Source organism: Python bivittatus, unplaced genomic scaffold, assembly GCF_059951505.1.
Source record: "Python bivittatus isolate LINGU-HERP-01145 unplaced genomic scaffold, Pbiv_v1 ctg000340_np1212, whole genome shotgun sequence".
Lineage (NCBI taxonomy): Eukaryota > Metazoa > Chordata > Lepidosauria > Squamata > Pythonidae > Python > Python bivittatus.
Window position 1 is genome coordinate 2,055,975 of NW_028277056.1, and position 17,107 is coordinate 2,073,081.

A 17,107-nucleotide genomic window follows, 5' to 3' on the forward strand; every position below is an offset into this window, starting at 1 on the left:
AAGGGATTTAAGTAGCCGGAAGGCAGATTTTGACGGAACATTAGGAAGAACTCAGAGCAGTTGGACACTGGAAGCAATGACCAATGGGGGATAGATTTTTCTACACTGGTTGCATTCAGACATCCACATTTCAGGATGCATTACTTTGGATTTCAACCTTAAGCAGGGGTCAGATTGGAAAGCTTCACAGATTGTAAAAAGTTTGGGATTTCTCTTCTGGAGAGGGAGATAGAGCTGACCTTGGGGCCTGGGAAGTAATGAATGAGATGCTAACCTGGAGGAGGGGGGCTTGCAAAAATGCCGATATAATCCGGAGAAAGAGATGAGTGTAAAAAAGAGAAAAAAATACCCCCCCCCCTTGATTTTATTGGGTGAGAGCTGGGACAGAGAGAATCTTGGGGAGACTTTCAAGACTGAGGCCAGCCTTTGGAGGTAGGCCGGGTCAAGCCGCAGAGCCCACAGAGATGCCAGGAAGACGGCTTTCTTGGAGGGTGTAATAGCAGAACCTCGAAAGCCTGAGTTTCTCCCTGCCCCATCTTATACCAAAGAGAATCAAGGCAGGGCAGTCTTGAGTTTCTTGCTCACGCTTCCCTCTTGCTCAAGACTGGGTCGTCTTTTCTAAAGCCCCCCCATAATAGCTGCTTCCTTACTTCCCGATCCCTGCGGTCAGCTGCACATTCCTCTACCCCAGTGTTTCTCAACCTTGGCAACTCTAAGAGGTGTGGACTTCAACTCCCAGAATTCCATAGCTGGCTGGGGAATTCTGGGAGTTGAAGTCCACACCTCTTAGAGTTGCCAAGGTTGAGAAACACTGCTCTACACCATCCATTGGAAACCAAGCAGGCAACCTGAGATTTACCGAACCCCCATCCAGGGGTGATCGAACCAAGGGATCTCCCTCCGCCTCGTGAAAAGAGCCCCCTTGGGCCTGTGGGAGGAGCGACTCTCCGTGGCTCTGTTCTCTCAGGAGGCTTAACCGGGCCCGAGAAGGACCGGCGGGTGCAGCCGGGGCAACTTTCTTGACCTTGCCTAGGATTCATCGCCACGAGAACCTTTTTATGTCAGAAGAAAGTCTGAAATCAGCGACGGGCGTTGCATGCACGCCCGAACCTGTCTGTCGTATTCTGAGCAGGGGAGCATGGGTGTCCTTTTCAGGAGTTCAGTGCTCCGGAGACTTTCTTTTTCTAAAGAAAGCAGGACGTTACTTAACTTATGGGCAGCACCTCGGGGAACCGCATCGCTAAGCCCGTCTTCCAGGCCCTTTTGGCCTGATTCAGTTCATGATTCCGGATGACAAGGAAAAGCCGTGTTGGCGTGGGCGTGAGGGTGGGTGTGCGCACGGGCATTCTCAGTGCGCGGTGCACTCCGCCTCTCCGCTCGGGATCCAGCGAAGTCTCTTCGCCGTCTCGGGGACTCTCCCGAGCCCTGCTGCGCCGCCGAGAGCCGCCCAGGGATGCCCGGGCGAGCTGCGGGCGGCAGGTGCGGACGACAAGCCGACTGTGTGTGACAGCAGCCGCGGGGGGGGGGGGGGGGGCGGGAGGGCGGCCGTGTGCCTGCATTCCTGCCCGCCCGCCTGCTTGCGAAAGTCTCTCCGCTCGGAGGGCTTGAGCCAGTAGCCGGAGGAGCGGCCGCGGAGAAGCATGGTGCTGATCCTGCCCCACTTGCTGATCGCTGCCCTTCAATTTTTCAGGCGGGGACAGCAGGTGTTCCCGAAGGCGGAGGATGCGGGCGGCGGCGCCGACACCCTGCAGGTAAGGCCGGCGCGGCCCGCGAAGGCGGCGGGGCGGGGGGGGGGGGGGGCGGCTCAGGATGTGGTCCCAGAAGGAAACGGCTGCCTTTGTCTCGCGCGCCTCCTCTCCGGGGCTTTCCATCCAGCCTCCTGTTAGTTTGCACCGCGAAACCAACTTCTCTTCTCTTCTCTTCTCTTCTCTTCTCTTCTCTTCTCTTCTCTTCTCTTCTCTTCTCTTCTCTTCTCTTCTCTTCTCTTCTCTTCTCTTCTCTTCTCTTCTCTTCTCTTCTCTTCTCTTCGAAAGTAAGTTGCTCCTTTCTCTCTCTCTCTCTCTCTTTCTTCCTTCCTTTCTTCTTCTTCTTTCTCTCTCTCTCTTTCCCTCCCTCCCTCCTTCCTGTTCTTTCCTTCTCCTTCATCTGACACATATCCTCCCTTTTCAAAAATTGCTGCCTATTTTAGCTCCTCGGGAGCATGGCTAATCTGACAGACGCCTCCTGGAGGGGGGGGGGGGGGCGGGATTTGCTCTGCCCCCTGGGGCCGCCACGCTCTAGATGGTCTTGGAGTCCCAGCCGGTGCTGCTTGGCTGCAGGCTGCAGGCTCGTTTCTGCAATGCAGGAGTCCACCATGCGCTGAACACCAGAGCGGCTGCCGCGGAAGGCTCTGAAAGTTGCCGCTCCTGAACATCAGCAGGGAAGCTGCTGCCGGCCCAGCTGTGGGAGCTTTAGATTCTGCAAACTGCATGTTTGGGGGACGCAGCCCCTCCCCATCTTTTCCATTGCAAGCCCTTGCTGTCCCTGGCTCCTGGCTGTGGGAGTTGTACGAACCAGGGACAAGCAACAATTCTGGATCTCCCTCAGTGCCCTTGCAAGAATGGCCAGCAGCAAGCCCTCCACACCCACACCCACACCCCCAACCCACACCCACACCCACACCCACTCTTCTGAAGTGATGGGGGCGTTTGTGCTGGGCCCCCTTCCCCTTCCGCTCTCTGGCTGGTTAACTGGCTGATCACAACACCTGGAATCAACTTCTTTAAGGATCTCTTTGAAGCAACTCTGTGCGGGGCTGGGTTCGCAAGCTTCTGAGTCCCATAAAGCTCTTCAGCTAACAGGGTGTCAGGCCCTGTTTTGTGCAAAGAAGTTCGAAAGTGCACACACCCCCTTTAGTTTTGCCCGCTTCCGCCTCCCTGTTGTGGCTGCACCCGAGAGCAGAAAGCGAAGCTTCTTCCGAAGGAAAATCAATCTGTTCCACGAGGCAAGGAGAGCTTTTCCCTGTGGCACAAATAGCCGTGCTTACAATCGAGGCAGTGTTGGTGTGAAATCCGCAGCACCAGCGCCTTTCTGCCTGGCTGTCAGTTTAACCTTGTTCTCCTCGAAAGGTTTGTTCTCAGCGGAGACGATTTCCCTTGTTCCTTGATCACCAAATAGCTGAAACACGCCTGCATTCTGTGGCATGCAATTTCTTTGCGCCTCTAGTTAGGCTTGCCTTAAGTCTTGACACGGTTTATGATGTACAGAACATGCAGCGGATGAGCTCATAAGAAAAATAAAAGGGATGCTTCAGGGGAGCCGTGCTTGGGCGGAGGCTACCCTTTCCCCAAGAGTGGGTGCACGTTTTGGTGCAGGGATGATGCAGGGGATCATTTTGGGGAGAAGGGGGCTGGCCGAGTGCTGGGAACGTTTTTCTCCCCGCCTGATTCTGCCTATCACCCCATCGGCATCCCGGTTCTTTTAAACTGCTGGAGTTCAGGAAATGAATCCGAGAGGGATAAGAGGGGGGATTTGCAGGAGGGAAGAGCAAGTGAAGCGACCGATCTGCGGCCTGTCCAGAATTTCTGGGCCAGTATAGCCTGGAGGGGTGTCACTCGCCAAGGCGCTGGGCTGTTTCGCCTCGGTCTGGCCCGTAAAGGCAGCCCTAGCGCAGTGTGTTTCTGATGCTTCCCATCAGTGGTGGGGCTGCAGCTTCAGGGGGGACGCAGGAGTGGGGGGATCCAGAGATCCAGGAGCAGGACACGAAAGCAAAACTTCACGTGCCTCTGAAATGGGACCTCCCCAAGGGGTTCTCGGCAAGGCTGGGGGACCAGGGCTGTGGCAGTGGGAATGCTCAATAGCACAGCTACTTCGGGGAGGCAGGGCCATGTGAACTGGCCCTCTCACCCACCGCTCTCCAGAGACTTTAGGTACGATTTCTTGTCCATCAGGTTTGACCACATTACTGGTTAGAAGAAGAAAAGGGGATCAGAGGCTGATTCCGAAAGGTTCTGGATTCCTACAGCTCCCACGGCTGAAGGTCCGAATTTCCGAACTTTTTCTGGCCATGAATTTTCTGTTAGTCCTGGATCCAGACAAAGGCAGTTAAAATCGTGGAGCACTGAGTAAAATCCCGCCCCACCCCGCCCCGCCCCGCCCCACCCCATCCCATCCTGACTGGAAGGGAAGTGGGTTTCATGGAGTGTGGCCTACAGCGGAGATTTTGGCTGAAATGGATTGGGAGAGGCTGAGGGTGGCCTACAGCAGGGGGCGCCAATTAGCTGATTTTGGCTAACCCTCAAAGAAGCTAACCAGGTTGGATCTAGCTCTTACGTGGAAGAGAGACCACCAGGAGATCACAGGGTGGTTGGGTAGCCCGGGAGAAGGCAGTGGCAAACCACTTTGTTGTTGTTGGCAAGAAACGTGCCTGGATGTGTTCATGAGGCTACCAGGAGCTGAGCTCAAAGAAATCTTTCTCTAATTTGTGGTTGAAGCAGCATATTGTTTGAACCAGGCCATTCCAATAAGCCAGAATATACTTTATTGGTTACGCGAACCCAATAATCATATTTTATGAACACGTATTTGTGGTTTAGCATGTTCCCTGGACCCATCTCTTGGATTCCTTGAATGGAGCCCCCCAGTATTCTCCAATCACGGCTGTATCCCTTGCTGACAGAGCTGGGGGGTCTTGGTAGGGGCAGAGATAAGGGATGCTGAGAGGCTGGAGAACTGCCCCTTCAGCAAAGGATTGTTCCAGGGCCGCTGGGGAAAAGCCTTTCAGCAGGGCTGTCAGCTCGAAAGATAGAGATATCTCCCGACACGCTCCAGCACGGCTTCTTTAGCATGGCACATCGTGGCATTTCTGACCCCCCACCACATCTTCTCCCCCGCCCCAAAGATTGCTTTTGCTTTCCTGGGTTTTTGCAGCTTCCTGCCTGCCTGCCTGCCTGCCCAGGCCACCAAGGAACTAAATGGGGGGGGGGGGCTTCATGTCTTGGCTTTCCAGGGCATTTAGGGGTGCGCAAGCCATTCAACCGTGGTGGTTCCCCTTTGGGAGGGTCTGGGCAGGCAGAAAGAGCGGGTCTGATCTCCGACTTTGGGCAGTCAGCTGGGAAGAACCGGAACACCCCACCGAGCCTTTTGCTGCTGGTGTCACTTTCTCAGCGGGCTTGTGTGTGTGTGTGGGTGCGGTGTCCGTTTCGTCTACGTGTGCACACGTGCTCGCTTGTAACAGCCTGGGAAGAGATTCAGTTACAGAAGGACGGGTGCTGGCCCCGACTTTCTGGCCAGAACCCCTTGAGGTCCCGCCAGGCCTGGGGCTGAGCCTCTGTCTCCTTCCCTTCTCGATCTGGACCCTTTTCTTTTTTTAAAGAGAGAGGAGAACATAGGCTGGAGAAGATTCGTGGGGATCCCCCTTTGCAATAGGTCCCTGCTCTCTAAAAAAGGAATCACGGTTTGTGGTGAGGAAGGACGGCGTGTGGCCGCCTATTTTAAATGAAAGTGTATCCCCTCTTCCTGTGATGCGGCTGTTTTTTGGTTTTTGTTTATTCAATGTAAGAAAATAAAAAGATAATAATTGAAGCATGAATATAAATCTCAGGGCTTCTCAAAGGTATTATGGCATTAAACAGTCTAAAAGTAGGAACGCTTACAGACATATTGCATTTATGTCCTGTCTTTTCTCCAGAATTCAGGGTGGGTTAGATGGGGATCTCCTCTGGTTTTAATCCCAACACAACAATCTTGAGAGGTTGGTTGGATTCAGGGAGAGCAAGTCGTCCAGGGATGCGGGCCAAACCTAGTCCAATAATATTACCAGGGCAGATGATTTCAGGAAAAACAAGGGACATTAAAAAACAAACAAACTGTGCTTGTTCTTAAACATTAGTGCATGAACGTGCTGCTTTTTCTCCTAAGGATTCATGAAATGCGTCCACTGGATCAGTGCCGTATTTAGTGGCAGAGGGAGGGTGGAAAATTTCACCAAGCACCATTACAATGATACTTTTCTCAGCTGCTGTATATCGTTATTTTTGTATTGTTTTTAATTGTTTTAGGATTGTCCGCGGCCCAGAGTTACTTGGTTGAGATGGGTGGCCATAGAAAATAAATAAATAGATAGACAGATAAATAAATAAATGAATACATTTCTAGCAAGAACGACGTATTTTATTACAGCCACTGGCCAATCAGGAACGATTTCCTTCATTCCTGACATGCTGGGATGGGAAAAACAGCGTCTTTCTTAAATTCTCCCTTCTGCGCATTGCTTTGAGATCTGGGTGTCCCTAGCAGGATTTTTGTTCACCATACCGATGGCCTTGTTTTTAGGATCTGGGCTAATGGAGCGGGGAGAGACTCGGCTCTGTGCGAGCAGCTGATCCCCAGTCACATTTGGTAACCCAGTGCAAGGGATCTGGGGTGGGTCTCTCAGAGTTGGCCACCCCAGTGATGCTCATCCAAAGTCATAGGGCCAAGCCTGCCCCTTTTGACAATGTCCCCTTCTGGATTCCATGGAAGGTCCACCCAGCACGGACATCTTTTGAAGCCATGTCCCCCCCAGACAAGGCAGGCGGTTCTAGCCCACCACCAGTCGTAATAGGTTCTAGAGGGGATGCTATCTGACCTCTTCGCAGGAGTAAGTGCAGCTTCGGAGCCCAGCAAGTGTGAGGTGTAAACTGTGAGATTGTGATGGTTGGAGGTCCTTCCTTGTCTGAGTCTGGGATGGGTGATTGCGAGAGAGAGCCTTCTTGGTGGCGGCCTCCAGGGCAGGAATGTCCTTTCTTGGGGCACAGCTGTGTGTTTCAATGCTCTACAAGGGGCTCTGGGATTCCTGTGCGTTGCTTTTATTATGGCTACCCCAGTTGGGTTGCAGAATGACAGATGGGCATCAGAGGGGAGCAAAGTGCAATTATTTGTGCCCCCACGATCACCTGGGACTTGGTTCGATTGAAGACTTTGTCTCTTGGCCTGGTGGTGATGCTGCTACGGTACATTCAGCACCAAATTCAGAGGCCCTTTCGAGTCAGTCCGGTGGCTTTGCTTGAAGTAACAGGAAAAAGAGGGCCCTGAAGGTTGGGTTGGGACCAGTCTGGAGATGTGGATCTGCGGGAGCTAAGATGCCCATGAAGACCTGGGTGTGTGTGTTAACTTGTCTTCCCCTTCACTGGTCTTGGGGGGCGAGCAAGCAATATCTGTATGGGTTCATGTAACAGGCCCGACCCCGGTTAGTTACCCCAACAGGATAGCTGTGTTTAGAGAACATCTGTACACCCCTTTCCCTGAAACCTCACTGTTGTTTAATGTGATGGACTGACTCACATCATGCCCGGATTCCTACCACATCTGGAATCCCACTAGCCAACCCTGCTTTTCCTGAGTCTGGCACGTGGCACGGCCCCAACCCAATTAAGAACAAGGGTTGGGAGTGGAGTGGCTCTTTTGTCTCTCCCACCCACCCCCAACCTCGGATTTCATGCTTAACCCTCAGGGTCACGGGTGTCACAGGGTGTGGTCAAAAATGTCAAGCTGGCAGAGCTGCCATCGCTCGGTCATGGCTGCCACCGTGACTTTTGTGACCACACCCTGAGGACACCCCCGCTGCAGGCAAGAGGAGTAAGAGAGATGCCAAACCAATGGTGCCATCTTCCCAGGAGGGCTGAAGGTGCCAAGGGCTTGCTGGTGAAAGCTGCCCATGGCACGGGTGCCTCCGTCCCCCCGGCTCCCGCCGAGTCCCCGTTTCATGGCTGGCGGCGGCCCTTCCCTGAGGTCAGCCGGCGGCTTGGAGCCTCCCCAGCAGAAAGCCTGGTCTTTTTGCCGCCCTATCCTGGGACGGGCAAAGTGCCCTCCCGTGTCGCCCCTTCCCCGCTTTCGGGCGAAAGCCCTTGCTCCATCCAGCGCAGGCCTCCCCGCCAACTCTGGACTCCGAAGCCCGCCGCCGGCGGATGCCAACCCCTTCGGCAACCGGCCCGCGCGCCAGGCGGCCCGGCTGGAAGCCCCGGGCTGGGAGGGGGCCAGCGGCGGCGGGGCGGGGGCGTCGTTGTCTCTCTGCGCCCCGCAGGTCCCTGGCTGCCCTTGTGGGAGGTCGGGGGGCAGCTGCACCCCGCAGGCGAGCCCGGCTCTGCGGGAAGGAGGAGGGGGCGCCAGGCGGATCGCGGCCCCCGCCCCCTATCGCGCGGCGAGTCAGCCGGGCCAGGCCTGGCTCCCCGGGGGCGGGTGGGCGACGGCTGCCAGTCCCGGAGCGGCCGTCCTGGCGCTGGCCGGGAAGCGCCGCTGCGGGCGCGCCTGCTGCCCGGACTGCTGCGCGCAGGGCTCGAGGAGGGGCTGCCCGCGGAGGCGGAGCGGGAGGGGGCGCAGCGCCGGCCGGGCCCGGGCAGGGGCTGCTCCCGCGGCGGTCGCGCGCCCGGACCGGCGAGGAAGAAGAGCTGCGCGGCGGGGCCGAGCGCCTCTCGCCGTCTCGCCGCGGCAGCCCACCAGCCCACCCGCGGTCGGACCGGCCCCGGCGCCTTGCGCGGTTCGCCTGCCTTAGTCGAGCCCGGAGCCCTCCTTCCTCGCAGGGGCGGGGGCGTGGAGCGGGAGGGGCTGGCCCGGCGGCCCGCGGGGAGCGAGGCGGGACCCGGACGCGGGGCTCTCCGTCCCGGCGCAGCCCCTTCGCCGCCCTCCTCCGCCTGGCGGGGCAGGTCGAAATCAAAGGCGAAGAGGAAGGTGTCCGCCGAGAACATCTCTGCGCTCTGAGTTCTCCCGAGTTCGTCTCTCCTTAAGAGCCAGGTATACTGCTTCTGACGCCTGAGGCTCTGTGACAGCAGCCGCGGGCAGCCTAAGCGTCTGTTACAACCCCAGTGCCATCCGGGCTCACATGCAATGGCCCGCAAAGCCCCGCTACAGAAGCGCGTCAGGCGCGGGGGGTCTTCCTCCCCGCCCCCTGGATGTTAAAGCTGCCCCAGTCGGCCGCGGCCTCCTGCTCGCGACTTTCTTGCGGCAACGACGGCGGCGTTCCCAAACACCTTCGTGGGAACCGGCCCCTTTTCTGCGCTTGCACAATACACGGAACCGGGTCTAACCAAACTAGCGGGGTTTACACAATGCACAGAGGGAAAAGGAGAACAATCCCTAACCAGATTTGCCGTGGGGTGCAGCTAAGGACGGTGGGCTTTTGCTTGACCGGATCGTTGGAGATCCTGGCCCATGAATGTTAGCTAAAACGATTCCTTTGCTGTCCTTCCTTTCCCTGCATTTAGCTTTGTGGAATGATCTTGGGTTTCTGTGCTAAAAAGATCCAAATGTTCACTTCAGTAGGACTTAAGTCTGTGTTTTTCAACATTGGCCACTTTAAGATGGGTGGACTTCAACTCCCAGAATTCCCCAGCCAGCCATGCTGGCTGGGGAATTCTGGGAGTTGAAGTCCACCCATCTTAAAGTGGCCAAGTTTGGACAACACTGGTTTAGAGGGAGAAGAAAAGAATGGTGACCCCCTAATAAACATCACCTTTTCTTCTCCCCGGATTGGTGTTTGGGGCAATTAATGAAGTCCCTGGGACCCCAAGGGGGAGGGTGGTCTGCAGCTCTGCTCTTGACGTCTCCAGGATATCTGTTACATCGGATTTATATTAATATTTTTAAAAGAACCTTTTAATTTTAAAAAATGGGACGGTGGCCTCATACAGAGGAGAGCAGAGGGTTTTAGCGTCTTTCTTGCTTCCAGGAATACCTCTGGGTCCTCAGAGGCATTTTTAGAAAGTCAAAATGGGGGTCGGGGTGTAGCTCAGGGCTGGTTGTGGTCCACTAGTCCAGAAAATAAGAGGGGGGAAGGCAGTTGAGCAAGGGGTCCCACCAGGCTACTCGTGGGGAGCAACTTCACCCATCTACCATCCAATCCATGGTTGTTTTAGGATAGGTTGTGCCCACCCTGGCCTTCCTTGAGTGTCCCCAGCAAATGAGGACCAGAAATAATGGGTACAAATTGCAGCTCGCTAGATGTTGCTTCAGGGTGAAGAAAAAACTTCATGATGGCAAGTTCTGTAGGACCTCTATCTCTGGAGGCTTTCAAGAAGACGCTGGATAGACATTCCTCACAGAAGGCTTCATGGGTTGTCTTGCCCGTGTGCCTTTGGCCCCTTTGAAGACCACCATGCTATCCCCGCTTGAAAGCTGTTGGGTTTGGAAGCGGCCGGGGGGCTCCCAGCGCCGGTTCTTCCAGAAGACCCAAGATGTTCTGCCCCTTTGTTACGAAGTCAGCCACAACACAGAACACCTTGCAGACTGACCCGACTGAAGTGGGGCCACCTTCTGTGTGAACTGCTCCCCCCCCCCCCAAGTGTCATATCTGGGATTCAGATAGAGACAAAAGCATTTGCTGATTGCTCTGATTGTTCAGAGGCAGAGAGTCCCAAACGCTTTTGAAAAATCCTCAGATGGAGCTTCCATAGTCATTTCTTCGGTGGCTCTCGGCTGACAGCGAACGGCCCTGGCCCTTTTCTTTAAACTGGCATTTGGTGAGCTGTTATTGCTCGTGTCCTAATCTCTCTAACGATCTCATGTTTTAAACAGGCTGCAATTCTTTGATCCAATCTTAGCCAATTTGGTTGGGATAGCTCTTAATTGCCTGTGGGTTTTTTTCCCGTTGTGGATGTTACTGTTGCTGGTTCTTTGGGCATTTTCCACTTAGGGAAGGGTAAAAGTTGAAATGAAAAGCTTGGTTTTTCTGAGTAACACAAATCTCGGCTGGCTGCTTGGAAGCTGAGCCAGAACCTCCTTTGAGAGACGTGCCCGGGTGCTGGTGGCCGTCTGCAGCCGCCATCGGGCAAACCCAACACAACTGACGTGGCTGGCTGAGGGTTACGGGAGCTGGAATCTTGCCCTTTGACGGGGTGCCATGGTGGCGAAACCGCTCTCGGGGTTGATTCCTGATTCCCCAAATCCAGGTGATCGCTGGTTTGGGAAGCGGTGGTGGGTTTTCAAGAGGAGGAAGCCACACCTGAGTGGGTTTCACTCTGAGGACCCTTGTCCGCCCGTTTCAGCTTTGTGACCGGTGTGTCTGTCACACTGTCAGGGTGGGGAAGCCAAGGCCCTGGGTGCCCAGAGAAGCTGTTTCCCTTGAGGGCGAAGACCGACTTTGGGCAGGTGGATGTGCCCAGACCTTCCCGCAGTGGAAGACCTCAGCTCCCAGTCCTGGACCACCCCCTTGTCTGAGAGCTGCGGTTGCTGCCGGCCAGAGCAGGCAGGGCTGCCTCGAGTGACCCAGCAGTCTCAGTCCATGGGAGCAACTCCGGACCCTGACCCAAGCAAACCCGCTCAGCTCTTCCTGTCCTCTGCCTTCCCGGAGGCTGACCCCGCTTGGCCTCTCTGTCCTGCCCCGTCCAAGGGCCAGGCTTCAGGGGGCGCGGGGGGCAGCGCTGAGCCCTCGGCTCCCACGGCGTCTGGCTTAGCAGCCTGCAGAGGCAGAGGAGGGGAAGGTCAAGTTGCAGCCTTGGGGTGTTTGCCCTCCTCCTTCTGCAAACATGGATGCAGACAGGAACCGGGGAGGGGTCCTCTGAAGCCGCACTCAAGGGCTGTGCGGAGGTGAAGATCCTGCCTCCGGGGGGCTGGGGAAGGGGAGGGACAGGGGGCAGGGCACCTGGAGCCTGTCTGGGCCTTCCTGGGACGTCATCCCGGCTCGGCTCAGCTTGAGACAGTCAAGTGGGAAAGTGCCCATGAGGACTTCCTGGTGGACCTCGGCTGGCAGTCAGGCAGGGGACAGGAAGAGGCCACAGAGTTGATATGACACATGTTAAGTCAGGCAAACACTAGAGCAGTGTTTCTCAACCTTGGCCACTTGAAGATGGGTGGACTTCAACTCCCAGAATTCCCCAGCCTGCTGGGGAATTCTGGGAGTTGAAGTCCACCCATCTTCAAGTGGCCAAGGTTGAGAAACACTGTTCTAGAGGCTGCATTCACACAACCTGCTAATCTTGATAAATCTTTGGGGTTTGGCCTGTTGTATAACCAGGCCCGTTTGGTTCGTTTGGGGTTCAGAGCCTTGTGCTAACTTAGAAAACGGATTAACACACTTGCTGGGTTAAGGAGGCTGTGTGGACGCAGGCATGGTGTCCTTCCATCTGTGGTTTTCCAATTCCCTCCTTCCCTGCCTCCATCTTTCATCTGGAAGAGTTGCAGGGGCAATTGTGGGGGGGGGAGGGGGTCAAAACGTCAAGAGGGCAGTCGTCGTGCGAGGGAAGCCCTGCCCCCTTGTCAAGCGTGTCCCAGAGGCAGCCCGTGCGAAAAGGGGTGGGGCTTCAATTGCACGGTTGCTACCCCCCGTCACTTTTTTGACCCCCTCCCCATGGATGCCCCTGCCCCAAAGACATGTCTACTGTGCCCTCCTTCCAAAAGCGCCCCCTTTCTGCCCCAAGCAAAGCCTTGCTTCCTCTTAGCACCCCTTTCCCCTGCCAGCTGCCCTCTCGACGTGTGGCATCAGTCCTGGTGGGCTCTGGGTGATGGAGGATGGGAACTGGAGTCCCGTGTACCTGGAGAGCAGCGGCCTGAGGATGCGAACTTAGCAGAGCGCGCTCCACAAATCTTTTACTGCGTAGCCATCCCACCCTACTCAACGGGGCGATGCATTCATGCCACCCCCTGTTCATGCCCCCTGGCTGTGTCCTTTCCAGTCTAAACCCGCTGATAAGAACAAGGTGGGTGGCCTAAACGCACCACCCCGTTTATCCCCCCTCCCCAAAAGCAGAAGGCTCCCTTGAGGGGCTGGTGGGGGAGACGGGGCTCTGCCTGGCCGGGGCTCCTGCTCCTTCAGGGCCCAGATGCCAGGCAGGGAGTGGCCACCAGCCTCTCTCGCTGGCTGGTTGGCTGGCGGGGGGGGCTGCCTCGCAGGGAAGAGCCACGCCGGCTGAGGAAGTGGGCAGAGCGAGCCTCTTGCTCAGGCGGGCGGGCGGGCGGGCGGGCTCGCCTTGCCTCCCCTCCTCGGCACTTCCACGGAATCCAGCAGGCCAGGCGGAGCTCCAGGGATGGGTGCTGGACATGGAGACCTTCTCCGAGAGTGTAAGCGGCTTCTTCGATTCCTCTCTGGGCTGAAGGGTGGACGGGCGCGGGCTCTGCAGCCTCCCAAACGCCTCGGCTGAATTCACTTGCGTCCCCGTTTCCACCGCTCTTTGGGGAGGAGGGTTGGCTCGATTTAATCTGTACTCTTAAACTTTCCCTCCTTCCCTCGTCTTTCTCTTCTCTTCTCTTCTCTTCTCTTCTCTTCTCTTCTCTTCTCTTCTCTTCTCTTCTCTTCTCTTCTCTTCTCTTCTCTTCTCTTCTCTTCTCTTCTCTTCTCTTCTCTTCTCTCTCCCCCTCCCTCCCTCCCTCCCTTCTCTCTCACCCAAGAGAAAGGGGATTCCGTGAAGTTTTGATGTTTCTCTCTTTCGAAACAGGGATGGGTCTGTAAGGCCATACCTGGGACCCCCCTCTGCTGCGTCACTTTTTAAAAATTTCCTTTGGGGACCTGTGAAAGAGCTTGCCCCGTCCTCCTGCCCTCCAGGCAGGGGCCCTGCTGGCTGGGGATGATGGGAGCATTCCAGACCTCCAGGTAGCTGTAGAGGGGGAAGACTCGTGTAAATGATCCAGGACTAAGAGCGAGGTGGAAGAGTAGCTTTTGTGCCAAGATGGAGCAACTGCCCGAGAATTAGGGCGCAGCCTTCCCCTTGCCTCTTGGGAGGTAGATACGGTATTTACACCTCCAGATCATCTGGATTTTCTCCCCAGAACTCCGCCTCCCATCACCGCTGCTTCCCCCTCCTGATCCCAAAGACAAGCCCCCCACCCTGCCTCTTCTACCCAAACTAGGGCACTGACGGCGATGGTTTTCACGGACTTTCCAAGAAAACCGTGTTTCTGATCGGAGTTCTTTTCCTTGGTAGACGGCAACTGACCTGCAGAGACCCAAGGGCCCTGTTAAGCCTGGGGCTGATGTTTCTCATGGCTGCGTTCGCCCCAAACCCTTAACTGGGTTAGTCTGAAAGCTTGTGACTATATTCACACAACCTGCTCACCTTGGTTAGTATTAAGCTTGGCTTCTTTGGGGGTGGCTTACGGTCTTTGTGCAGACCCAGCCCACAATGTCACTGTATGCTTTGCCTGCGTTGTGTAAGCGTGGAAAACAGGTGAATTCAGTGGCCAGGTTAAGTGGGTCGTGTGAACGCAGCCTCTGGGATTGTGTTGATGGTTTTATTTCCGCCGTATACAAGGGTGACCTGTGGATGAGAAGCTGGGTCTTGTGTCTCAGTCTTTTTCTTTTTCTTGCTTGCGAGTTCGGTGGACTTTAGCAGGATGGAGAGCAGGTGACATTTTAGGAGCGTCGTCCTGCTCCGGGGGGAGCTGAGGATGCCGTCAGAGAAGCTCATCCCCTGATGCAAATCAGCTTTTGCTCGGCGATGTGCAAAAGATGGGCTGAGTACGACATCGAGTTAATTAGAGGGGGCAAATGACATCTTTTAAGGCTGAGATGACAGGACTGCTCTGCTGCGGCTGTTGTTATGTAGAAGGAACAGGAAGGGAAAAAATGTCTAAATGCAGCACGTTTGTTTATTCCTCGCCTTTTGGCTACCCAAAAAATAGAAAGGAGACATGATCTTTTCTAGCGGGCACCGGCCTGGGGCTGGCCATGTGTTCTTGAACGAGGGTGGCAGCCCGGGAGAATAGCAGCCCAACTTCCCCAACCTGCGGGGCTTCCATCATTCCCAGATGCACTGCTAGAGAGTTCTGCAAATGCCGTTTTGCTGCCTCGGGGGGGTGGGGCGGGGAGGGGAGGGGAGGGGAGGGGGGCAGGTATCGGGTGGGGGCAACCTGAGCTCACCAGCCACTCCATCTCCCCTCATTCTACTAATCTGCCTTTGCAAAGCTCATGGATTTATTCATATATATTTGAGATATTTGAGCGTAAGATGCTACGGCGAATGATGGCCCTAATTTCTTGGAGGCAGGACACGCAAGAATCTAGGTCTCTCCATCACGTGCAAAAGCGATCTCAGGTGTAGCTGGAGGTGCCAATATTTCCAGACTCTGGGGACCCCTGTGGCCTATTATTAATATTATTATTATTAATTAATTAATTAATTTCTATAGCTGCCCGTCTCAACCAAGGGATGCTAAAACAATAAAAACAGTGAAAAATAATACAGAAATTAATATACGCAGCAGCTGAGGAGCAGCTGATCCACAAAAAGAAGCAGAATTATGGGCAAGTTCCTCCAGAGAGGATGGGTGCAGGGCGGCCCGTCCTTGCCTCTGAACACCCGCGGAGGAATCAGCCAGAGGCAACGCCAATCGCCTCTCAAAATTCTCCGCCCAGTTTGCAGCTCGGTAGCTGGGGGGAGATTTTCTCCAAAGGTTTCTGGGAGAAGGGGAAATCTGGCTGGCTGGGGAATTCTGGGAGTTGAAGTCCACCCATCTTAAAGGGGCCACGTTTGAAAAACACTGCCTTAGAACGAAAGGCAGGGTAACTACAGTCATCCCTTGGCTAGCACATTATTAATAAGTGCAGGGACGCTCCACCACACCCAGGAGGAAATTTCCAAAAATATCTTCCCTGAAACAACTTCTAAGGCAACTTTTAATCAAGTTCAGCGACAACTGCTTTAAAAGGCAAAGCATTTCTCTGCCAGCGCTGGCACAGGCAGGATGCTTTTGAGAAAGAGAAAGATGATGTTGATGATGATATTATTATTATTATTATTATTATTATTATTATTATTATTATTATTCTTCAAAGAAAGGTTATGTCTTCTCCTGGCTAGCTAAGACAAGCTAAGCATCTTTTGCAAAGCCCAGCCCTAAATATTACTGGAATAATTCACCGTGCCAGGACTTAGCGATGCTCTCGGAGGCGGATTCCAGAACACCCTGGCGAATCTGGGGCTGTTTGACCAAATTAATTTTTTTCGTCCTCCGCGGTGGGGTGAAGCCCTCCTGGTGCTTCCGTAATTGGCAGCAGGTCCGTGGCTGATGGGAAGCCCCGTGCAGGCTTTTTGTGGGTAACAATAAAAAACGAACTCGCGATTTACGGTTGCGATGGTTAGAAAAAATCGATCGTAGAAAAAAGAGAGGGCTGGGTTTTTTTGGGGGGGTGGAGTAAGAGGTAATTTTGTATTGGTACCTATAATTGTTGTAAAGAAAATCGGAGGCTGCTTTTTTCTATTTCTTTCTATTCTTTCCTTTTGCGCTTCTGACTTCTTTCTTGTCCTCTTCCTTGTTCTCCTTCTTTCTTGTTAGTTCTTTATTTTAAAAAAACATTATATACACACACACACACACACACATACATACATATACATATATATACAAAAATATATATATATTTAGCGGAAGGATCGTCTTTTCAGGACTTCTGGAGGCCTGCCCAAAAGAGAAGGGCTGACCCAGAGTTTTGCCATGGGTCTGGGGCAAAGGGCAGAGTTTCTTGGGGGGGCTTCCAGGGGTCTGCCTCCCAGCCCCTCTTTCTCCCCGACTAACTCCCTGCCTGGCTCTAAATCTCAGCCGCAGCCTCTCCTCCGGCCCTGGACCAGTCCCGTTGCCCAAAACCTGCATCTTGCATTTCCGAAAAACTAAGCCGGCCTCTTCTTTTAAGAATGGACGAAAGAAGGAGCAGGCTGGATTTCTGAATGGGAGCCCAGCCGTCCCGTCTTGCTGTCCCCGCCACTGAGCTGTACAGCCATCCGGTCCCCTTGGCGGTCGGCTGGATCTGCCGGCTCGCGGTTCAATGCAATTATCGGCTGATGCTCCTATAAATCACAGCCTAATTGATACGCGTTAGCAGCCTTGCGCAGGAGCTAATCGGGTGGAGAGGCTGAGCCGAGGCGGGCGTTGCAAGGATCCTTATTTACAGGAGGGAGGACTTCAGGGCGAGGAAAGGGGGTTGAGAGCAGTCAGAGCAGTGCTTCTCCACCTTGGCCCCTTGAAGACAGCTGGGGAATTCTGGGAGTTGAAATCCAGACGTCTTCAAGGGGCCAAGGTGGAGAAGCACTGAGTTAGAGGATGGGAGAAGTGTCCACTCGCCTTCCTATCCTGCAGGTCGACCAGGATCTCACCTGCCTGGCTGAGCACCGAGAGAAATCCTGGGCAACACGGTGCCCGATCTTAGCTACCCAGCTTCCCGGGCCTG

The 17,107-nt window shown here is 54.7% G+C and overlaps 1 protein-coding gene across 2 annotated transcripts in view; it reads left to right on the forward strand.

The window, feature by feature from the left end:
* The first annotated feature begins 1,636 nt into the window (after positions 1-1,636).
* PDE2A (phosphodiesterase 2A) overlaps positions 1,637-17,107 on the forward strand; it is a 221,221-nt gene continuing 205,750 nt past the window's right edge. The window contains exon 1 of one of the 2 annotated variants that reach the window (XM_088140403.1): positions 1,637-1,751. In XM_088140403.1, the coding sequence (XP_087996529.1) occupies positions 1,641-1,751 (111 nt within the window). In that variant the 5' untranslated portion in view covers positions 1,637-1,640. Of the gene's footprint in view, positions 1,752-12,900; positions 13,009-17,107 lie in introns of those variants that run through there. The other variant, XM_088140404.1, reaches the window with a different exon arrangement.